Raw genomic sequence first — 25,339 nt, 5'->3', positions numbered from 1 at the left:
CTACCACACATTTATCAGCATCACCCGAAGGGCCAGCATGCTTGTATTCTAAGACGTCTTGTCCTACAGAATCAGCATCCAAAGGCTTTTACAGAATTTGAGACATTTTTTTAAAGAAGGGGAGAGAAGCCAGGAGATGAGATGTGTGAACGGGTTAAAGAAAATGCACAACCTGAAAGTTTCAAATTAAATTTTATTTGAGGACAAAACTAAGAACTATAGTCGAGAAGGCAGCCTCTCAGCTCCGAGGAACTGCTCCAAAGAGGTAAGTGAGGAGCCAGGATATGTGGGAGTTTTTGTTTGTTTGTTTGTTTTTGTTTTATCTGGCTAAAAACACGTATAAGAACATCAGAAGTTTACTGCTAATCACAAAGAACAGGTATCTCAAGTCAATGATTTTAGTGCTTTTCTATCTAGAGGAAGATGCAAAAGTCTGAACTCACTGAAATTATTCCTTAGGTATGCATCTTAACTATCTAGGGCCAGTACCCAGAGCACACAGTGTTTCCTTTTTTCCTCCATTCTGAATTCCCCTCAGGGCGCACCATGGGAGGCAGCTGCAATGGCTGGTGGCTTGATCCTTGTAGAACTGGAATGGTAGGCAACATTCCGTGGTCCACAGGGTCTACCTTTTCTTCTCCAGATCCATCCGAGGGAGGGCAGGTGGCTGCTCGGCGGGCAGGTGCGGCTCCTCCCAGGGGAGGAGGGGGCCCTGACCAGGCGGGGCCAGGCACAAAGGTCTCTGCCATTGGCCCAGCCCCGGCTGCATCTGCCCCCTAGCCAGCAGGCCCTTAGCACAAAGTCTGCTGGCCAGGCCTAAGAGGCAGCGGTCAGCAGTGCAGGTGGGTCCCCGCCCTCAGCCAGGCAAGATGCCCCTGGGGCTGCTGCGCAGAAAGAAGAAACTGAACACCAAGGAGACCTCCCGGCTGGTAGAGGGCAAGCAGAAGGATGCGGCTGGCGGCAGCGTCCCAGAGCCCCGGGCGCCCACCCGCAGGCTGGTCTTCCACACGCAGCTGGCCCACGGCAGCGCCACGGGCAGAGTGGAGGATTTCTCCAGCGTCCAGGAGCTCTACGCCAAGATCGCGGGCGTGTTTGAGATCTCGCCGTCCGAGGTAAGCGCCAGGTGCTCGGGCTCAGCCTCTCGCCGCCTCTCCCAAGCGGCGCGCCGGCTTAAATTGGCTGGGACTGGTTGAGAGCCTCGCCTCCCGGATCCCCACGTCGGAGGCGGGATGGGGTCCGCTGCGAGCGCCCCAGGAGGCGCGAGAGGTCCTTACTGGGGAGGGAAAAGGTAAGTCCCCGGACCGGAGAAAGTCGCCTTCTCCAGGCTCGGATCCGAGCCTCTGGGAAACCCCGGGGCGACCTTCTTCCTCATGCAAATGAGTAGGCTCGAGTCCCGGATTCCGCGGTCGGCGGCGTCAGCGCCTTCCCAGCGTCGAGGTCTGGCTCGGCAGATTAACATCCTTCAGTTGTCTGGACTTTGCTCTCCTGCTTCCTCTGCAAGGGTGAGAGGGCCACGCTGAGCATCTCTGGGATTGAGGGGAGAGGGGGTACCTTCCAGGTGATACCAAACCGAGCCTCACTTTGCCACTCATATGCCATACCCAGCAACACTTCGATACTTCTAAGAAGCTTATTATTCCAAGGATGGATAACTAAGAGTTATTTTTAGCTACGTGGGACCAGAGGAGAAAGCAGCTCTAAATTTTACACCAAATCCTTGAAAAGAGACTGAAATTTGCTTTAATTAGATCGATTGCATGCGTGCCTGGAGCTGGAGTGTCTTGTAGGCTGACTTCCAAAGCACTTGTTTATGTGGACCTTTACGTGACCACATTATGTATACTTTCCCAAGCTGCTTTTGCAGTTGCAAACGCAGGTGTGAGATTTTAGCCCAAGAAAATGCTTTGTCCACCTTTCAAGGAAAAGCACAAGATCTTGTTGCCTGGGACTCCTGGGAGTGCAGAGAGCTGTCTTCAGTGGCACAGAGTGGCATATGGCTATGTACTCTTTAACGTTCTTTATCAGTTCTTCTCAAGCGAAACTGATGTCAAGGCAAAATTCCGAGAGGAGATGAAAGAGAGCTTGAAGCTAACCTTTTGTTCTTTCAGGGTTCCCAGGCACCTGAGAGGCAAATAAAAGCCATTCTGTGAAGTCTTTATGTTGATATAGAGTACTAAGAATAATAGTTCATGTTTGTATAGAGCGTTTCAATTCAAAAAGCAGCCTTGCAGGAGTAATGTTCTTTGATCTTCCCTAGGACAGGTAGGTGGCTGGTAGTCAAGGACAGGATTTGGAGACTGATATCCTGGATGTGGATCCAGGTTCTACTAGTTTTAACTAGCTGGGTGACCTTGAACGGGTTTAACTTCTCTCAGTGTCAGCCATTTGTGAAATAGAGATGAAGTGGGAGGGTATAGCTCAGTAGTAGAGCACATGCTTAGCATGCACGAGGTCCTGGGTTCAATTCCCAGTACCTTCATTGATAAGACAAAAAACCCTAATTACCTCCCCCCTACCGAAACAACAACAACAAAACAAAACAAACAAAAAAACAAAAACAGAGGGATAAGAACATGTACCTTGAAGGGTGGTTGTAAGGTATATGGTAAGTGCTTAATGAATTGTAACTAATATTATCAATACCTAATAGTTAAATGAGGGGCTGAGGGGGCTGAGGTTCAGGATGATTGGACTTTGGCCAGGGTCACATAGCTAGCAAGAACGGAGCTGGCCTGTTACTTATATTTGGATCTTCCGGTTTCTAAGCTAAGTGAGCTTGTTAGCATACTAACCAACAACTTTGAATGTCTCTCCTGTAACCACGGACTCCAGATTTAGTTACTTTGCATTGTCTTCCTCAAGATACATGACTATTCAATTCACTTAATCCCTGAGAAGTATTATTATTAATTTCCTTGCTTCACAGGTGGGAAACTAATGCTTTGAGGTTCAGGAAGTTTTCAGAATTACAGAGTAAGTGACAGAGCCTGGCTTTAAACTCAGGTTTGTTTTTTTTTTTTTCCTGGCTCTAAGTTTAATGAAGTTATATTGTTATATTGCTTCCCAAGTTTTTCAGGGTGTCTGAGCAATAGCTTGACAATCATGTTCAGCATTTTCAGTTTCCAATGCACTGACTTGCATTAAAATTTCAAGAAAAATAAACATTAGGTATTTTGATGTGCTTTATCAAAGTTCATATCTTTTTATGACTCTAGATATATATTAATGTTTACATATATATAACCAACAGTGATGCAAGTTTTCCATTTGGATTAGAAAGAGTTAAGTAGATCTGGGGTAAAGTTTTGATCATCATAGTATATGTGAGAGAATCTCAATAGTTACTTTTGAAAGAAGTAATTTATTGAAATAAGATGCACACTAGTGAGATCTCATTTCTCACCCCATTTCCCCAGCAAGAGGGACAGTGGCATAAACTTTTGCAATGTCAGTGGGAACAAAACAAAAAGTTTCCCCCCTTAATATGATTATCTCAGAAGTCCTATCTTTTCTTTAAGAAGAGGAGTGACTGTAAGGATATAATCAGCACTGAGTGGAGAAGTGTACTCTCTCTGCTAAGGAAGAAAGGGAAGGAGTTGGTCTGGCCTGCTATCTGGTGTAGCAGATCCTGGCAGATTTACTAGGAGCCAATGATGTGTCCATGGCTGTGTGAGGCATGTAAGTCTACAGGGTGGTCATTCCATCCTCACCATAGCAATGAGTCAAGGATTCTTTTCATTTTCCAGCTGAGCTAAGTGATGCTCTGAGAAGTTGAGTAGCTTGCCCAGAGTCACTGAACTGGTATGGGACAGAGCCAGGAGTTGAATTGAGGTTTCCTTGTTCCAAGTTTATTACATAGCAACTGTGGGATTCTTGGTCACTGATCAAATTCCAAATGCAAACCAGGTGGTAGTGGGGAGTATAGCTTACTGGTAGAGCACATGCTTAGCATGCATGAGGTCCTGGGTTCAATCCCCAGCACATCCATTAAAACAACAACAACAACAACAACCCCATAAACCAGGCAAAATTTCTTTTTTATTGTATTCTTTTCTTTTTTAATGGGAGGTACTGGGGATTGAACCCAGGACCCTGTGCATTCTAAGCATGTGCTCTACCACTGAGGTATGCCCACCCCCTAAAACTTTTTCTAAGCAAATGATCTTTCCAATGAAAGCCTCAGATTCAACCACAAAAATACTTAGTGCCTCAAAAAATGCTGCTGTGAAACTGACAATTATAGATTTCGCCTATTTCATGGTTCCTGAAGGAGGAAGCTAATGAAACCTATGGGTCACGTGCACAGTACAGTCTGTAATCATTACCTTGAAAACAGATGGCCAGTTATACAAAAATCCCCTACAGGTGATATCATCTATTCTAAACAGCTAAGTGAGCAATTCAGTAAAAAGAAAAAAAAACAGTAAATCTCATCTAAAAGAACAGTTAACTCAGAAATGCTGGGACACTTTTAGAAAAAGTTTAATGCCATCTTTTGAAATATTCAGGATCCACACAAAAGTTGGTCACCAAACCCTTGAGCTGTGTAGTAGTAAAATTTGTTGGAGGGGCGTTTTGAGTGTTTGGCCACTGTAATTGTTTGACAAGTGGTTTGTGTCATGACATGTATTCTTAGTTCTCTACTACGTGGAAAGATTGTAAGAAGAGTGAATATGAAGGAGCTTTATAAGAAATCACTTTGTAGTTAGATATTTTTACATGTCCAGAAGCTGAAAACTCTTTATAGATTTCAGAAATTATTAACTTTGATTTGGTTATATTAGTCTATCTATGATATAATACTAAGTAGTTCATTGAGTAAATATATCAAGCAAATGTAGCCCCTTCTCTCTCAATACATATAAGCAGTGTGCTTGGGAAGCAGAAAAGGTGAGAATTGTGATTTTAATTCCCAGCCATATGTTCAACATAAAACGTGCTATTATTTCTCTTAAAAAAACAAAACAAACCTTCTTTTGTTGCCTGTCCCCATCCCTTCTGCTATTACCTCATTTCTCCTTTACAGCAAAACTCAAAAGTTGCTGTTTCCAATGAGATACATTCTGTGTCTCATCTCTCTGCTCAAAACTCTCCAATAGCTCCTCCTCTAACTTGGCACAAAGGCCAGAGCCCAGCGGTGCTCATAGGTCCTGTTGCCTCTCTAACGTTGCTGGTCCTCTTGTCCGGCCAGTCTGGCCTCCTGGTTGTTCTTTGCAGTCTGGAGCCTTAGGACTTTTGCATTGGCTGTTGTCTCTACCAGAGCCTCTTCCTGTAGAACGCTCTTCCTTCTTTACATCGGCTCCCATATCACCTCCTCGGTGAGGCTGGGTACCGATCCTGCCCTGAAGATGACAGTGCCTCCTGACCCCTTCTGCCCTTAGTTTCCCTCATAGCGTACTAACATCCTATGTCGATTTAACTTACTTCGTTTATTGCCTTTTTCCTCTTCAGTGTACTAAAAGCAAAGATTTTGTCTATTTTGTTTACTGATGCAGCCCCTAAGGGCCTCGAACTGTATCTGAAACATAGTTGGAGCTCAAAAAATATTTGTTGAATATAAGACCCCTCATAAATACAGTACTTAAAATCCTGTAGCTTTGGCATAAAGCTCTAGTACCAGTTACAATATTGTATCTTATGTAGGTGTTAATTTTTTTTTATATTGTAGTGTCAGAAGAGAGACTTGCTGTGGGGCTGGGGAGGGGGGCAGGAGTGAGGAGCATCACTCATATCTTGAAAGGGGAGTAGTAAGAGGGTGAAGTATGGAGACTGGGAAGCTAAGTAAAAGTTGTATCAAACGTTTGCATGTCTACAAATTCCAGAAATTATGATGTTGGAGGCACTGTTTGCAAACAGAAGGCTTTGCAAGTGAGTTGCAGTGTATGGTGTGTTGGCTTGTAAAACTTTCTAGACACTGAAACTGCTTGCTTTTCTCAACTTGCTGGCACCAGCACTGAGCTCTTGTGAGAGTCGACATTCTGTACCTTTGTGGCCCTTCTGGAGAACACGAACTGTGCTGCAGACTTCAGCACTTCCCAGCAACGCAGACACTGGCAGGTCGAGCTGTGTCTTTCTGCCTCACAAATGGGAAATCCAGGAAGAACAGCACAAAATGGGGCTCACCGACTTGTATGTTTGCTCCCTTAGGAAAATCAATAAACACACACACATGAAACGAAGGAATTGGGAGTTCGGTGTGAATTTGACCATCCACTTGAGGATTATGAAGCAGGCCCTACAAAACTGAGTAGAGAGAGTGTGAGAAAGTCAGCTTCTGACACCTGGGAGTTGGCCGGACACTCACAGGCAGGTTCTTATTGGATATCAATGATTTCGCAGAGCATCGGCATCAGATAAGACCACTCTGTGACCGTGATGGCTCAAGATGGAAATAGACTACTCGGTAATCTTGTCCGAGACTACTTGGTAATCTTGTCTCAACACAGACAGAAACATAGACATGATCCAAACCATAAAAATGACCAGGCGTCCCCCTGTCTTGACTGATGAAAATGGCTGCTGCTCCTTTACCACAGTTTTCGCTTTGACACTTTCCCCCACTTTGTAGATAGGTTTTCTAAGATACTGAATCATAGAATTGCCCCTACTGCCTGACGGCTAACCCCTGCTTCCTTGGGCCTGCCCTAAAAATCACCTAACACGACCCCAGTGCTCTCTAACACCCTCTTACTTGGACCCTCTCCATGGTTCCCCACGGTGTGTTGCCTCCCTTGTTGGAAGGAACAGTAAACTAGAGATGAGAATTCCTGGTGGGGTTTGGCTGGAGGGCACTGGTGGTCGTCACTGCTGAATTATTACAATACAGATTCTAACGGGGCACCCTGAATATGATTTCCCTGAATCCCCCCATCCTTCATCTTAATATTGATGCTCTGATCAAACACCTACAGGGCTCCCAGTTTCTTACTGCCTTCTTTCTTTCAGGCTGTCCTAACAAAATACCACCAGCTGGGCAGCTTATAAACAACAACTGCTCACAATTCTGGAGGCTGGGAAGCCCAAGATCAGGGTGGCAGCACGGTCACCTTCTGCTGTGGACTTGTTTCCTAGTCATAACTGGCACCTGCTTGCTGTGTCCTCACTTGGTGGAAGGAGCTAGTGGTTTCTCTGGAGCCTCTGTGATAAGGTACTAATCTCATTTACGAGGGCTCCACCCTTACAATTTGAGCAGCTCCCAAAAGCCCCACCCACAAACACTAGGATTTCAACATTTGAGTTTTGGGGACACAAACAGATCATAGCACGTAACAAGTAACCCCCACCAGCCAAACAACGTCTCCAAGTCCTACCTGCCTCTTTAGTCCTGCCCTCTGCCTACTCCTCCAGTCTCATCTCCTACCGATCTCCTTTTTATTCCAGAATATTTAACTGTTCCATTCCTCTCTGCCTTTTCTCATGGTGTTCTCACTTCTTTGGTCTGATAGCTCCTACTCACCTCTCCAGTCTCAACTGTCACCTCTTCCAAGAAGACTTCCTTGTGAATCTGCCAACCTACATTTCGTATAATACTCACTATTGCGTGATTTTAACATAGCACTTGCATGCTAAGTTGAACTTTGTTACTTCCCTATCTCTTCCTGAGGGCTGGCAGGGTTTTTTTTTTTTTTTAAATAAGCTCATTTCCACAGCTGCTAGATGGCTTAGCTGCTCTATAAAAGTTTAATAAAAGTAGACGACTGGATACAGTAGGAAATGAAGCTGAAGATGTAGATAGTAGTGACTACAAATGTCCTTGAAGCCGTATGCGTTTTATTCTGTAGTCAGTAAGAATAGCTCGAGTGTTTTTCAGAGGAGGAATGATCCCTGACTAGTGCTTTATAAAGCTGAAACACAATCAACCATTCATCTGCTGTGTTTCCATTATACAGTTTGGTTTAAGTTAAATAGAATGGAATTTTCTGGAATTGCACAGTACCATCTGAGAAGTTCTAAATATACTGCAATCATTATGTGTGCTTACTATCCCTCCTGAGCATCAGCCTCAATTTTACATGAAAAACTCAAGCAAAAAACCCCAAAACCATGACTCGTTTGGGGAAGTGGGAGGTTAATTTCACTAGCTGCCTTATAGACCTCATCACTATCAGGCAGATAAGAAATGGGTAGGACTGACGCTCTGGGTGTTGGAAATTCCCTGAAATAGGTGGGTGAACAATTCTAGGATCAAGTCCAGGGGCCAACCACTCCCCAAGCCTCTGCTGCCTCATAGGCGGTTGGTGGCCCCTTTGCCGTCCTTCACCTGCTCCCATCCAGAGATGGAGACATTCGGGTTACACTGGCAAGGTGTATGTGTGTGTTTGTTTACAGGGAGGTGAGGGGGCTCAGGACTGCAGCTGGGCAGTCAGGCTCCATGGACAACTGGAACATCATTCGTGCTGTCTGGGTGCAAGCAGTAGCTTTAGACTCTAGAGAACCGAGAGCAGGTCCAGTTGTCCTCTCACTCCCATCTCCGCCTCTCTCTCCCTACTTCTTAAAACTCTATTCCTTCCTGAGTCTCTTCTCTCATCCTTTGACTTTACTCCTTTAAAGTGCTTATTGCCTCATGTCTCTGTGTCTTTCAGTTCCTTTGCCTCTGTACTTCCTGTGCCCCTCTCTGTCTCAAATTTGAGCTCCCTGAGAGTGAGTCTGTTGTTGGTGAGCCGGGGCACGGGACAGGTGGGGCAGGATGTCTCTGGTCCAGTCTGTTGGGTCCTGTGGTACAAAGACAGATGAACAGTGAATAAGGAGACCTGTTGGAGAGGACAGTGGCATGACTGGTCCTCTGAGACTTCCTGAAGTAGGGTCCGGCAGATGCCTTCCATGGTCTGTACAGAACATGAAGCTGGTTTTGATTCTCTGACTTTTATTCATTGTTCTTCCTTTTACTGGGGAATCTCTCCTCTATTCTTTCCCGGTGAACTCTGTTAAAAGACAAACTGAGGCATATTAAAATTAAGAGGCTATTGGAGCAAAAATCGATTTGGGCAGTGCCAAACCAGAAAGGGCTGGGAGTGCTCCACAAACAGGAGGTAGAGGCAAGCTGTTTCCTAGAGAAGACGTGCAGGGCAAGCGAGGGAACGATTTGATTGGCTGTAGCTTCAGTGGTTGCCTTATTTGGGAAAGCCTAGTTGACTGTGATTGGTTGTCTTCAGGTTTAGGTTTCTTAATTTTGAGGCATTTGCAGGCTTAGGTTTTGATTTTGCTTACTTGGGCTGCCAAGTTCATTAGAACCCCTTCAATTTAATGACCTCTTTTTAAATTAATGACTAACTACTTATGCTCAGGACTTGGGGGTCACTGCTCTAAGCCTGTCCCCAGCCCTCCTGAGGACTGGTTCTGTGCCGCTCCTCTGAGCTTCCATAACTCTGAATAGATTGGGGATTGTTGATTTACTGTCTCCCGTGGGATTGAGAGCTGCTCTAGACAGGGGCTACTGGTTGGTGTGTAGTAATTTTTTTTTAAAAACTTTTTATTATGGAAATTTTAAATACATGCAAAAATGAAAAGTATAATGCAGTTAACTCCCATGTGCTTGGTTTTGACAATTAGCAACATTTTGACTGACATTTCTACTTTTCATTCTACATTAAATTTTTTAATTAACTATAAGTAGAGAAAAGCACATGAAACAAATGTACTTGATGAATAAGTTGAACCCTCTTGTAACCACACCCCTCAAAAAGGATAGTCCTTGTCAGCTGCTCTAGAACATTCTGCACATCCTTTCCCACCTGCCCTCCAAGCGTAACCACTATCCTGACTTTTATGGTAATTAATCCCTTCCTTTATAATTTGATCAGCTTGGTGAGCTTTTCTAAACAGAGTAGCTTCATTTTGACTGCTTTTATTGTTTTAAATGTAATCTTTTTTGAGGTAAGTGACGTATTTTAGGTTTATAATATAATGACTTGATACATTGTGAAATGATCACAATAAATCTAATTAACATTTATCACCATACATAGTTACAAATTTTTTTCTTGTGATGAGGACTTTTAAGATCTGCTCTCAGCAACTCTCCAATACGCAATACAGTATTAACTATAGTCATCACGCTGTACGTTGTATCCTTATGATTTCTTTAATTTTTAATTTTTTGTTTTTTTTTTTAAGTTGAGGTATAGTTGATTTATAAGGGTTCATGTATACAAAGTAATTCAGTTATATACATATGTTCTTTTCCAGATTCTTTTCCATTATAAGTTATTACAAGATGCTGAATATAATTTCCTGTGCTATACAGTAGGCCCTGTTGTTTGTCTGTTTTATGTATTGTAGTGTGTATCTGTTAATCTCAAATTCCTAATTTATTCCTCCCCCACCCCTTTCCCTTTTGGTAACCATAAATTTAGTTTCTATTGTCTGTGAGTCTGTGTGTTTTGAAATAAGTTCATTTGTATCATTTTTTTAGATTCCACATATAAGTGATATCATATGATATTTTTCTTTCTCTTTCTGACTTAGTTCACTTAGAATGACAATTTCCAGGTCCATCCATGTTGCTACACATGGCATTATTTCATTGTTATGGCTGAGTAGTATTCCCTTGCATATTTATACCACAACTTCTTTATCCAGTCATCTGTCAGTGGACATTCAGGTTGCTTCAGTCCCTTGGCTATTGTACATAGTGCTGCCGTGAACACTGGGGTGTAGGAATCCTTTCAAATTGAAGTTTTTGTGGATATATGTCCAAGAGTGGAATTGCTGGATCACATGGCAACTCTATTTTTAGCTTTTTAAGGAACCTCCATACTGTTCTCCATAGTGGCTGCAGTTTACATTCCCACCAACAGTGTAGGAGGGTTCCTTTTTCTCCACAGCCTCTCCAGCAATTATTATTTATAGACTTTTTTTGATGATGGTCATTCTGACTGGTGTGAAGTGATACCTCATCGTAGTTTTGATGTGAAAATGCCTACATTAAAAAAAAAGCTATTCATCAGTTTTATTCTGTGATAAAATGGTTCTCTATGGTAACGTGTCCTATTTAGTTAATACTTTCCTTTTATTTAATTCTGGAGATGTCTGCCAGATAGTTTCCATTTCATCCCTGTCCTCCATTGATCTTTCTGCTGTTCTGTTCCTTTACTGTCCAACTTTGGGTGAGGCTCCCATCTCACTCGGCTTCAGTTTCTTCATATGTGATCTGGGGTAGGTGCACTAGCCCAGCGGTTGCCAAACATGGTTTCATCTCAGAATCACCTGGTAACCCTTTTATAGAACCCAGGTTTCTGGGCCCCACCTCTACAGATTGGAGTAGGGCCTGAAAATGTTGTAATTTAATATTTCCCTGATGTCCCTATGCAGCCGGCCTGTCACCTGTCAGTAGATATGTATTTGGGAACCACTGGATTAAATGAGATCCAAAGTCCTTTCTAGCTTGAACGTTCTTCCAGAGCTCGTGCCCTCAGTTAAAAATATTTGAGGATCATCTTTATGTACAAAGTATTGAAATACATACAAAGGTTACTAAGTGCCTATATCATGGTGTTACAATGTATAGGAGTCATGGTGGTAAGAGTAAACTAAGATATATGAGAAACAAGGATACATATGCTGGTAATATGAGGCGGAGTATGAAAAATGCCAGCAATGCCAAGTATGCAGATGGGGATGTGGTGGGCAGAGATCAAAGAAGAGTGAGACAGAACTTGGTTGGGAAAATCATGACAGAGTTCCAAAAGTATTCACGTGTCTGTTTACTGCTCAATGTATATACCTAGCATGTAATCTTGATTCCACAAATGCAAAAGTGTAACTGTACAGGAAAGTAACAAGCCAGAATAGAGAGACCCAACTTCAAATCAGAGGCTGGTTTTGTTTTGTTCTTGTTTTTGGTTTTTACATTACTAAAACGCTAAACAAAACATAGCAGAAGTTCTCTCTGCTTTGTAAGCAAAAGTTCTCTCTGCCTTATAAGTGGATGGACTATAGAAATTCTTGAAATTGTAGAGACGCTGGTGTATTTACACGGTCATTTAGGGATTACTTCCTTCTTGTTAGAAGTTCTGGACAAAGAGCTGAGACTTAGGTGCTAATAGTGCTTCGGGTAATGAGAGATAAATAGAAAATGCAGATGAAGTGTTTTGAACTCAATAAAAATCTTGGGAAATAGAATTCCATGAATTTGATTCAGTAAGGCACAGTAATATAAACTTGAAATGAAATTTTAGAAGCTAAGATATAATTTTCTGCCCTTCTGACATCAAATATATTGCTTAGATATTTAGGACTGTGATGTCACACAAGTTCTTATGTAGTTGCCTCAAAACTTTTTAGCTATAAACAGGATAGCTAAAATCAGTTTATGAGATCTCTTCCTAATCCAGCCTGCCTCATCTCTTGACCTCCTCAATGTTATTAATTCTAATTCACCTCTCAGGTCCTCCTTTCCCTTTCCACCTGTTGTCTCCCAGTTAATGAAGGTGTCCAGAATGTTTGACCAAAGGCCACCAAAGGAAAGTGGTCTCTGTGCTTTTGTGTTTTATTCAGTCACTAAATCTGCTAGCAGAAATTACTCTCTGTGAGGCAGAAGTCCACAGTGGAGCTACTGTAGCAAATGTTATTTAAATCCAATTTTAATTTTAATTGAAAAAAATAACATATGTAGATAGTAAATATTTTTAAAAAGTAGGTCACCCAGAACCACGGTTCCCCAGTTCTCTTCCCCAGAAGCATCTGCTTTGACTACTTTCTTGACCGTCCTTCCAGAAAAATAAAATTTATGAATGCATAAGTGTGTGTGTTTATGTGTGAGAGTACACGCATATCTTTGTGGGTACAACCCCCTTTTCTGCTTTTCTTTTGACCCCATCAGGAGCATACTGTGTATCTGTTCTGCACAGTTGGTAGTGGCAGAAGCAAAGAAGTGGACCTAAGGGAAAAAACTATGAAGCCAGGGGATGACAGAGTGACTGGGGCCCTGACAGGGTGACAGAGGGCCACCAAAGCGTCCTTCATGCCAGGAGAGCTCATAGTGTCTTTAATGTCAATGAACCAGTTTTTAATAATTTCTAAGAAGTCTTTGTCTTTTGAAAATGTTTCCCATGGTTCTTTGGCTTTCCTGTGTCTCCTTATTATAAACCTCCAATCACCTGAGGTAACCAAAGGTATTCATTTTTTTAAAAAAGTGAGGTACAGCTGATGTATAGTGTAATAAGTCTCAGGTATACAACATAGTGATTTACAATTTTTAAAGGTTATATTCCATGTATAGTTATTCTAAAATATGGACTATATTCTCTGCATTATACAGTATGTCCTTATAGCTTATTTTATACATAATAGTTTATACCTCTTAATGCTCTACCCTTATCTTGTTCCTCCACCTTTCCTCTCCCCGCTGGTAACCACTAGTTTGTTCTCTGTATCCATGAGTCTTTTTTTTTTCTTAATACATTCACTATTTTTTTTTATATTCAGTAGGTTTATTTTTTAGAGTCCATGTAAAAGTGATATCATACAGTATTTGCTGTTCTCTGTCTGACTTATTTCACTTAGCATAATACCCTCCAGATTCATCCATGTTACTGCAAATGGCAAATTTTCATTCTTTTTTATGGCTGGGTAGTATTCCATTGTATGTATCTATGTATACCATATTTCCTTTATCCATTTATCTGTTGATAGACACTTAGGTTGCTTCCATATCTTGGCAGTTGTAAATAACTATGCTGTGAATGTTGCAGTGCATCTAAAGGTGTTCCTTGAAACTATTCAGATAGAAGTAACCAACAGATACCTTTGGGCTAGATACTTGCTAAGACTAAAACAAAACAAAACAAAACAAAACCAGCCAACCAAGAGTGGATCATTGTAACTGTTTCTCTAGAGTAGGATCTAAAAACTGTTTTTTCTCACTATCTTAGAAACTCTAGCCTTTCTGTCTAGGGTGTGCAGAGTATTTTGAAGTTTTGGTGATTAAAATATGGAATAGGAAGTTGAAATTTGGACCTGACTAATACCAGGGAGGTCCAGTGGCTTCTACAGATAAGTGAAAGGCAAGAAGGGACCTTAGACCTTGTCAGTGGTAGAATATTTGCCTTTTAGAAACATACCCGGCCCTTGGTAAGTTGTGGCTAAGAAGCTCAAGAATTCCAGCATTCAGAAAGTGTATTTACTATTTTATAAAAATCTCCCTTGAGGTAATCAAAGCACAAGTAGAGGAAGAGTTCCAAGTTAAAAAAAAAATACGGCTAAAGTTCAGGATTTACATCTCAGTCTGTAAAAGTCACAGGTTCTTCAGTTACAGTGTTAACTTTTAAGTAGTCTTAAAGGGATACACAGTAACAAGGTTGAGGAAATAATTCCACATCCATTCCTGAAACAATTCATGTATCCATATACTCCACGAAGGTAGCAGTGCTTGTGTGGTTGGCATTAACACCGTGTTCTTCATGGTCCAGGGCCAGAATGTTACTTGAACCTTCTGGGCCGTCTCACACTTGACACTCGCAGGGCGCTCTGGGTGTCGCTAGGTATGAGGTGCTGGCCGGGATCTGTGACTCCCCTTCTCCTTCGGTATTCTTTATATTTCCTTCTTCCTATTTTGATTTTCCTGCCTTTGTGTAAAGGTGAGCGGGGGAAGAGAAGCGTGGCTTGAGCACTGAGAAGGGGATTATTGTTGAATACCTGTCATTGCCACTTAACCCGTGCTGTCTTGTCTGAAATAGCAATTCTCACAGAACCCCCAGAAATGACGACCATTCACAGATGAGGCAACTGGAGTTCAGAACAAAAGTAAACTCAAGTCATGCAGTCCCAAGCGATGTCTTTCATCTTAGGTTTGTCGGACTCCAGAGGCCATGCTCCTTCCTTTACACAAGTGGTCTTAACCTTATGGGGCCCAAGGTTCCCCTATATTAACAAATACTTTGTGGTACCACATTAAAATTCCTGAAAAATTTAAACAATACCATCTACCTGTGCATATAATCTAAATTATTCCTTAACAGTAATATTGGAAACAAGTAAGAATTTCAGTGCAATACTTGGGAAAACTATCTCAGATGTAATGAAGCAATCAGTGCTTATACCTTCTTACAGTGAACAGGTTTGGATTTAAAAAGGGTAAGAATAAGACAATAGTCAACTGAATGTTGTTGACTCCTTTATATGCTACCTTTTGAAATAAGGGATAAATACCTGTAGATATTCATAGAATTATGTAACGTAACAACAGTAGGCGCAGACTGACATGACTGCTTCATGTTAAGTTCAAATAACATGGACAACATCGCCGTCAGTGACTTGATTTTCTGCAGTTGTGAGCAACTCTTGGTAAGGTTCTTCACAAGCAAGCTTTTCCTTGATTTACGTGGGTATTCCAATCCAGGAAAATTTACAACCAAACATACTTTATCTGTAAGGTCTAGGCTTTACTAATTTTAATAATTTTATGTGTACATAATTTTCCTCTTCCCGGCATGACTCTCTAGTAGGACATTTGCAAATCCGTGCAGAGTGCCAAACAGCTCTTCGCTGAGCTGAGCCTTTCTGAGCATGAGAATTCATACCTCATCCCCTATTTCTCCCAGGTGCCAGTGGTGTCACATAATCATTGTAACAACCAACAAAGGCCCCACAAAATTTCAAACAGTTTTCCTTAGAGGCCAGTATCACCCCACCCTCCTGGTAACATTGCTTTATGCCGGTTTTCTTGAGGTTAAGTTCTTTATGCTGTGAAATCAGTAGGTAAAGAGGAAAAAAAAAAAAAACCGAGAAAACATCAAGAAGGGAAAACCAGTGGAAGACTGCCTGTTTATACTTGTAGTTTTAGGGTCAGCCTTACAGGATTATAATTACATAGAGTGAATGGTTACCTGTGCGAGAGTCCAAGCTTTTGTAATATCTCAAAGCTACACCTGCTGCTGCGGCTGCTTCCAGGCTTGTAGGGTCCTGCAGCAGACGGAGAGTCAGGGTGGAGTGACAGCAAAGTTTCAGGTCGGTCTGATGGGAAGGTGGGTCTCAGGGCAGGGTGGCAGGCCTGGGTGCCTGGAGATGCCACACGATAGCTGACAAACTGAACGAGGGAAGTGAACCCGAAAAGCATGACAAGTAATACCTGCCTTATAGAAGTGTTGTGAGAGTTGAATGAACTAGCACGCTAGGTATCTAGGCCAATGGTTCAGTAAATGTCAGTTCTCTTTCTCTCTTCTCCTCAAAGATGCTTTGAAGGCAATTTCTGAGTACCTTTTTTTTTCTTGTAATCTTTCTGTTCTAGACTCATACAATTTCCATTCTCCTACCCTTTGCCTAATCTCGGAAAATCAGGAAAGCAAATTTAAAAGCGTATCTCTATACATGATCCTCAAACTAAGCCATCTCAGTAACTCCTCTGGGCTCTTCTGATGACGGCTTCTTCAATCGAGTCTAGTATAAACCTAATAAGTTATTTCAGTCGACAAAGTCAAAGATCTCAGTTAAACTTGAGAAATACTAAAAAATACCAATTCAGAATTATTTTACATTGCGTTTATCAACACATTTCTCTTGGGTCAAAAATAACTCTTTGGTAGTACCGATGTTTCTTTGTGTTATTTTTCTAGACATACCTGTGACAGACTTTCTCGGCATGTAATTCTATTATTCTCCTCCCTTCTCCCACTGAACATTTAGAGCTCATTTTTGACTCTCCCACACTCATTAAGTCTCCTGGAATCTTAACTGTGCTCCAGTCGTGGACACTGATATTTGCTTCTAAGAAGCTTCTGGGGAAGATTACTTAGATGCTAAAGGATAGAGGAAGACATCTGCCACTGGCTTTCTTCAATATCCAAATCAGGTTTCTCCTTTTATCCCATGCTGTCTAGTCTTACCATCCTGAAATGGCAACATGCCCATCTGATCAGTTTAATAGAAGAAGCATTATAAATAGGTGGCCATGCATTTGTATTTCTAACCCAAATACTTCAGAGTGGAAGGGAGGATATTAACTCTGGGACAACAGGGGTAGACTAGGACCTGGAGTGCTCCTAACTATAGACAAGGAGAAAAAAAATGTGCTGGGAGAAAGTTTATCATACATTTGCTCATTAAGCACCCACAGTATACAAGCCAGTTTCCTGGGTAGTAAGGAAGGTTTTGAATTACAGGCATTTAGGGAGGCGGTGGGGAGAGGAGAGCGTGTGGCTACAAAAATAGAAGCAGGTAGCCAAGGCGCAGTGTCAGCACTAGGCCTGGAGCCAGGGGACTCTGGTACTCCTCGTCCAGGCTCTGGCTCGGCGGCACATTCCTGGGAGTTGAGGATGGAGCCCCGTGGGAGCCTGCCGGCTTCTTCGGGAAGCTTCCCGACACTGCTGGACTCTCCTCCCCCTGCACTAAGTGCTCGGTCTGCCCCAGTCCCCGGAGTCTCACAGGCGGGAATGGCAGTAATGTTGGCAAGCAGAGGGTGGGAAGAAATTGCTGCCTGAGGGCGGGGAGCGGGGGCTGGTAATAAACAACTCGGAGCAAAGGTGAGAGTCTCTCCGCCGGGCTGCGACCACGTGTCTCCGATTCAGGGCCGGGATTCTATTCTTGGCAGCTCCTCTCCACATCTTCCCGGTCTTTGTCCTTGGAGCTCTCTGTCCCTGGGGTGGGAGATGGCTCAAAACTAAGCAACCCGAGCCAAGAAGAATCTTCCCACACACTCTCCAGACTCGGGACTCACCTCGCTCGTGTCATACCAGCCCTGCCCATGGGTGAATTTTTTTTTCTTTTGTGCTTCTCCAACTTTCTAATGGATAAAGGCCTAAGGCAGTCACTGAGTTTGCCTCCACTCCGTCGCTCCAACCTTTTGTCACCCTCATCTAGGGAACCCTGTAGTACGTTTTCCTTGGTCACCTCTTGCCCTGTCACTCTGTGGTCATTGTTCTAACGTTTTTTCAGGTGTCCTGATTTAGAATAAAAATTAACTGCAATCTTTCACTCTCTCAAGATGTTTATAGTTTCTTGCATGGCCTGTTTTCTTCCTTAAGTGCTCACCTCTTTCTGTCACAATTTCTGTTTTTGGGATTGGTAGGAAATAGACCACCCTCCCGTGTCACTCCATTTTGGCCCTTGAGAAGCTCTCCGTGCTTGCTTTCCAATTTTCCATAATTCATTTGGGAGGTTTTTAATATCACGTACTTTACAGACATTTCATCATAAGGGCTTTAAGTCTGCTTCGTGGTTAATACAAACACAGTGCTACATAAGCATTCTGACAAACAAATTAAAAAATTTTAAGGACCCATTTGGGATCTGATGGCCATTTTCTTATAAATTATATTTGTATATTTATTTGGTAAAGTGGAAAGTTTAATCATAGATCTTTTTGCTCATAATTAATTTATAATGTTATGTTTCACAAACCACTCTACTGTGTTCTCGGATGTAAAATGTCTCCCTGTTACAGTTTCTCCTTCCCCTTTGAGGTTCTCTTCCATCTTAAATGTCAAACAAGAGGAAGCTTTTAAGAAGATAAGTGGTTTAGAAACCTGGAAAATTTGAGACAGCATCTGACAAGGGGACTAGCAGTGATTTATGATGTTTTTAAAATTGGTATGTAACCTTGCAGCATTATTAGACTATGCTAAAGCTTAGATAGCTCCTCGGGCTGGAAGAATATCGTGGAAGAGGATGGATATATATATATATACACACACACACCTATACACATTTGATTTATCTACTCATGGGTTTGTTGTCTGTGTAACGTCCACAAAGGCAAGACTAAAACCAAAACCCATCTCTATTCTTTTAACCTTTTCGTATGTTTCAAGAATTGCTTTGAGATTTTGACTTTCTTTGATACGTAGTTGCTTTGATTAGATTTCATTAACAGAAGAAGATATTCTTTTGGCTACTCTGGGAAGTCATCTGGTAGATTAAAAACTGATTTGATTTTCTTTTAGGGGGGAGTAGAATTATTTTTGTCACATTATTTTGCCCATTGAAAACACTGGAAAAAATAAGTAATTGTACCAGAGAAGTAACAGGACAAAGGATGATTCACCTTTTATTTAAGACTTGCCACTGTTGACCCAGTACAGCTAATTTAGAAGTGAATCATTTATAGAAAGTTCTACATAGTTCGAGGCAGGGCTTTGTACAATATCCTCATGAAGGTCTAAATAGAGCAGAAAGTATCAGGTTTCTAAATATCTGTCTTGTTGCCAATTTTGTCTTTTCCCAACTGTGAAACTTTTTTCTAGATGACTGTAGCCATTGACAAGGTGAACGCAAAGGCACTGTATTTATAAAATAACGTATATTTTAAAAACAAATCTTAGAAATTTATTATATGCATTATAATGGGTAAATAATAGGCATGAGATCATATATATCAGTGTTTATAATTCAAAGAAATGAATGTAACTAATTAGTTTTAAAATTAACTGTAAGAAATCATTTAAAAATTACTTACAGTGAATAAAATTAAACAATAAGTTAATATTTTGATATTTATTTATCATCAAATGTGTTTGTTTTTAAGATCCAATTTCAAATAGCTTCTTTTCATAAACTGTCTAAACTCCTTTAGGAAGTGGATAGTTTATTAAAAAAACAGAGTATTTGGCTCCATATAGAGCAAACATTTTGTAGTCCCTACCTTCTAGGTGTTTTAAATTTAAAGCTGAATTTATATTTACATCATAGCTACTGTGTCATGGGTTAGAAAAAAACACAAAAATCTGAATTCCAGTTCTGACTTTGTCATTCACCGTCATGTCTGCCGTGTGACCTTAGACAAATTACCTAAGGGGTCTGCGCTGGTTTTCTCCTCTGCGCAGGGCAGAGTGATGCCTGCCATCGTGACCTGACTCACCTGGGTTAGCTGAGCTAGTGCCCTAGGAAGTGATCAGTAACTTGGATGTCTCTATGTGTCAGAGAGGCAACATGGTAGGGAGAAGAGCTTGGAGTTGGACAACCAGGGTTGGAGTTACAATTGCACCAAATACTACTTAACCACAAACTATTTGTCTCTCTAAATCTTTATTTTCTAATCTATGAAAAATGGATATAGTAATACACCTCACATAGAAATTTTGTAGGATTAAATGAGGTAGTATGGGAGAGTACCCAGTACACATAAGTGAGCAATTCATGTTTCTGAGATCTTAATTTTAATTTTTTTTCATTCTTCCAGACCTTCCTCTCTCCAGTTCCTGCATATTTATAGTACTTTACTAGAAGTGGGAGCCAGTCTCCAAACTGTGTGAGCTAAGAGGGCTGAGCAGGTGTCCAAGTCTATGAATGTCACTGAAGAATTGTTTGAGTTCTAGAAGTTCCTGGTACAACACAGCAACCAGATATTTCGGGGAATCATGTAGGATAAGACACTTAGCTTTTGAGAAGAATTTTGAGTAATACAATTCCGTCACTCTGGCTTGGCCAGAGTTTCTTCTTTAAGCCAGAGTGACTTTGTTCTGTTCAAGCTCTCAGGGTAATGGTAAGTGGGTAATCTTTTCCCCTCAACAATTATTTTTCACTTCAGATTATTCTTAATTTCTGCTATTTTAAGGGCAATTAACTAGATGAAAATAAAATCTTTTTTTCTCTTTTTGAGAAAAAGTCTCTGAGACTTAAATAATGCCAGCTTAGATACAGCTTTAGTCATTAACAAAGGAAACATAAGCCAAGTGGTTTTTTTGTGTATAAAGATGTGGTATTAACTCTTGAAGAAAGTATGGTTAGTAAATTATTAGGTTTATTATTATGCACTTTCTCTTTATTTTCTATAATGACATTGACTGATATTTCGATAATGCTTATTTTAGAAGAACATAAGGAGTTAATAAGGTTCTTGGTAGACTGAGATGTAGGAAAGTAGTTGCATTAAAATATTTAGTAGTAATACTGATTTTTTTCAGATAACCACTGAAGGTAACTGTTCCAGTTGCTTATATTTAAAATCACATTCCCAAATAATGTAATACCAGCCACGCAAACCTGTAATTTCTTCCAGAGGTCTTTGGAACATGTGGAATCTTGGGCAAACTCAGTTCCTGTTTAAGGAAAGCATTAAACAAAAAGTTGGAAATGGATTTCCTGGAGTTTTAAAAATGAATTTGATGTGTTTTTGGAGAGATTTGTAACCTGCTTGTAGGCCAGAATATCTTTGTAGCACTAATGATAAATGATTTTTTTAACCCTATTCATAAAGAACACTTGTGGAATATATAATGGTGCCATCAGAGTAAAAACAATATTAATTTATATTAGTGGCTCTATACAGTGGTTCAGACTCTGATCATCCTAGCCATACTGAGTTTCAAGTGTGGATAATCATAACCATGTGATAAGAACTGAAAAATGGCAATTGAAATATAAATGCATGGTAAGAACACTCTCCATGTGTTATTCTCAACAACGAAAGTTGAAGGATAATGTAATTTTGGGAGGAAAATGGAATTCATCCTGGTTATGACATTAAAAAGGGGCAAAATCTAATTTTCAGGAAAAGTAGTGCAATTTGGGAAGCTGTCAAGCATAGGTGTAAATATTCAAGAAGCACCTGTATTCCAAGAATAATACTGATAATGATGTTTAGAGTTTTTTTAGTTTAAAAAGCACTTTTTTGTTTAGTCTTTTATTGAGCTTTTGTATCAGCTGTGTTATGTAGAACAAGCTTTACTAATGCTGTGATGGACGTGAAGACCAGGGAGGTCAAATGACTAAGCTCAACTGAGAGTACAGAATTGGCACTCAGTCTGAGTCTCTTACCTCTTAATCCGTTGTTTCAGTCTCTTTCCTTTCCTTTTATTTTTCTTTTTAACAACCATTACAAGGATGACGTAGCTCCTCATTAGATACCTATTTATTTTGCTGAATTGGAAGTAAGGGGGAGGCACTATTTTGTGCCTGAAATTTTGGTAAGAGAGGATAAGATGTGACATTAGGATGAGGATGCATAAGACCTCAGTGTATTAAAGGAAACACAATTCACCACACACCTTAGTTTTCTTTTTCTTTTTTTTTTTTTAAAGGATAAAATGTGATAGTAGGTAGAAAACTTTTAAACTGTGAAGACTTATGAAGATTCAAAGGATAATGATTTTACCAGTTAGGAATCTTTTAGGTAAAAGCAACAGAAAGTCCAACCCAGAATGGGTGGGTGAACTTACTGGCTTATGTAACTAAATATTCTGGGATAAGACTGTGTTTCAGCTGGCAGGTTTTCAGCTGCAAGTAGCACAATATTACTTCAACTGTCTAAAACAAGATGATGTATTTTACATAAAAGAGGCAGAGTGGGCTCCGGACCGAATCACCAATGTCAAGGACCTAGGTTCACTCTTTGCTGCGCCTTTCTTGGCACTGATCTCTTCCTCAGTCGGTAGTAAGATGGTGGTGGAAGTTCCTGGACCATAAACAGATAAGACAACATTCGGGGAAGAAAGGGATTGTCTTTTACTGCGTTTGTTTCTTAGGAATGAAAAAAAAATATTTCCCTGAAGCTACTTGGACATCTTCCTCCCATATCTTGTTGGCCAAGATTGGGCCACATGCTTACTCCTGAATCACCACTTCAACTAGTTTAAGTCTTATGCCTGTAACAGAGGAGGCGGATCATTTTCCTCCAAAACAGATAGGAGGTACAGATACCTGATACCTGAAGATTACGTTAGGAGGGGAAAATGGTGGACAATGTCCAGCATCCGTGACTGACTATCTTTAGGTGAGACCAGAACCAGAGGCTCTGCCTTTCTCCAGGTGTCAGCTTTGTCCCCAGGGTCAGCCTTCCAATGCTGAAGTGATGGCTGCAGTAGTTAGATTTCACATCAGAGGGGGAGAGAGACACTTTCTAGGAGCTCCTGTGGAAAAGAAGATTTCCCCAGAAACCCCAACAGATTCTTTCTTAGATCTCACTGGCCTCTATTGGATTATGAATTAGTCACTAGCTGATTTAAACCTAATCATGATTCATTCCTGATGGAACTGAGAATGGAGTCACTCCTGCCCAAGCTAGTATATGGGAAAGAGACGTTTCCAAAGAAAACTTCAGAGGGAAGGGGCATGGATACTGTTGGTAGTGACGTCCACCACAGTAACAACTCAAGGCCCTCCATCTGGCCCCGAAGGGCAGCAGCTTTCTCCTTTCATTAAGCCATCACTCCTGTAAATAAAGCACGGTGACAAGACACAAAATAAGATAAATCCCTACCTACTAAAAGTTGCAAGGCAGCACATGGCAAGCTCTGCAAGAGATGTATGAAAGTTAATGGGTATATAGAAGATGAAGAAATAACATTAGCTTAGGGTGGTAATAGGAAACGTAATGGTTTAGCTAGACTTTTTTGGATGGGGATGATTTTCGACAGCTAGAGATTGGGTTTAGAAGTTGAGTTTAAGCCTTGGCATTTTTGGCCAAGGGACTGACATGTGTAGATATACGGACGTGGGAAAAATCTAAAGTATAAAATTGATGAAGACACGGTATTCTAGAACAGAGCTGCCCAATATGGTAGCTGCTAGCCAAACACAGATACTGACAACTTAAGTGACTAGTCTGAAGTGAGATAAGATGTGAGGGTAAATATACACCAGATTGTAAAAACTTAATAAGAAAAGTAAAGTCTCAGTCAGTTTTTTTTTAAATAATTGATCATATGTTGAAATATGTCAGATGTATGGAGTTATATGAATAAGCTAGATTAATTTCAGCTATATCTTTTGTTAATGTGATTAGTAGAAAATTTAAAATGATGTGGCTTGTGTTGCATTTCTGTTGGGTAGTACTGCTCTAGGAAGTGGAATAGTTATGAGTACTCCATCTGTCTTATGAAAATTGGCAGTGATGGTGGCAAGGCAGCAAATGTAGATAGGCTAAGGATTTCATTTCACAATGAAAAACATCAGAAAGGGATATCTCATGGGTGGGTCCCTTCCCATCAGGTACCTTGAGTTTACCTCCTTCTAGTTTGTTCACCAGAGAGTATAAAAAACGATCTTAAGTACTATATTGTACTGCATTTTATCTAGTATATATTTTTTAAAGTTTTTTTTTGGGGGGGTAGGTAATTAGGTTTATTTATTTGTTTTTTTTAGAGGAGGTACTGGGGATTGAACCCAGGCCCTCGTGTATGCTAAGCATGTGCTCTACTGCTGAGTATAGCCTCCCCCCTTATCTAGTTTATCTTTAACCAGTACACCTCTGGAAGCAAGTATTTCTTAGAGGAACATTGATTATATAACCACTTCAGTGTTTCTTTTCTCTTCTTGTTTTGTTTTTTCTTTCTTTTAACATTAAGCATTTATGAGCTGTGCTAATTGGATAAAGTCATTCTTTTCCCATCCACAAAATAAGGCAAATAAAGCCTGGTACACAGATAGATTTTAATAAATGAGGTAAGTGAATGTGCACTGTAAATGCCATTCTGTTTTTAACTGAGAGGGCACTGAGTTAGACATTGTAGGAGAAAGATGACTAAGAGCTCATCTGTCTCAAGAGTGAGGGTGACAAATATGTGTTATATCAATTGGGCTTCAAGGCAAGGTGACTCAGACACTTGAGTGAGGTGCTACATTTAAGCTATGTGAGTGAAGTGGAAAGAGTGAGTCCCCCTGGGCGGTCACATTTGAGCAGAGCCTCAACAGACAAGAGCACAGGGGTGGGGTGCGGGGTGGGCAGACAGGCTTCTTAGACTTTGAATTGAAGGAAACTTATCAATGGAGGTAGACAAGTTCACGATATGTATTTGAAGTTCCTTTTGGGTTTAAATATTTATGGCTTTTAATACATTACAGTTGGCTCCTGTTGCCCCACTGGACCTCAGTGGAGCATCTACCAGCCTGGGAGTTCCTTGTGTATAGGACTGGTCATACTCATCTTTGTACACCCAGTGTGCAGCACGGAGCCTGGCAAAAAGCCTGTGTCTGATAGATAATTGTGAGTAGATGAGTGAACATGAACTTGCAGCATTTAGAATGTGGTGTTTCACTTTCTAATTTTTCATTCCAACATGCAGTGTCTGTGAGTACTGGGGTGTCTAGACCTTTCTTTCGCATACTTACAATGATAGGTGTGCACTGAGATCATTTGGGTGATAGGTTTTTTTTTAAATTTTGACAGTATTTTATTTTCTTTAGCTACTACAATGTTTCAGTCAGTTGTATGTTGGAGGATACTGCACCTTATTTTTTTTTAAACATTTTTTATTGATTTATAATCATTTTACAATGTTGTGTCAAATTCCAGTGTAGAACACAATTTTTCAGTTATACATGAACATATATATATTCATTGTCACATTTTTTTCTCTGTGAGCTACCATAAGAGCTTGTGTATATTTCCCTGTGCTATACAGTATAATCTTGTTTATCTAGTCTACAGTTTTGAAATCCCGTCTATCCCTTCCCACCCTCCGCCCCCTCG

The 25,339-nt window shown here is 40.9% G+C and overlaps 1 protein-coding gene across 3 annotated transcripts in view; it reads left to right on the top strand.

The window, feature by feature from the left end:
* The first annotated feature begins 284 nt into the window (after positions 1–284).
* The window catches only part of GIPC2 (GIPC PDZ domain containing family member 2), an 80,661-nt gene continuing 55,606 nt past the window's right edge, over positions 285–25,339 (top strand). For all 3 annotated transcript variants that reach the window (XR_012079009.1, XM_072974144.1, XM_006205954.4), the window contains exon 1: positions 285–1,112. Coding sequence is in view for 2 of the 3 variants with exons in the window: in XM_072974144.1 (XP_072830245.1) it covers positions 870–1,112 (243 nt within the window). In the remaining variant the exon portion in view is untranslated. The remainder of the gene's footprint in view (positions 1,113–25,339) is intronic.

This window comes from Vicugna pacos, chromosome 13 (genome assembly GCF_048564905.1).
Source record: "Vicugna pacos chromosome 13, VicPac4, whole genome shotgun sequence".
Classification (NCBI taxonomy): Eukaryota; Metazoa; Chordata; class Mammalia; order Artiodactyla; family Camelidae; genus Vicugna; species Vicugna pacos.
Note: the sequence above shows the minus strand (reverse complement) of the source record. Positions and strands in the feature narration are given on the sequence as shown.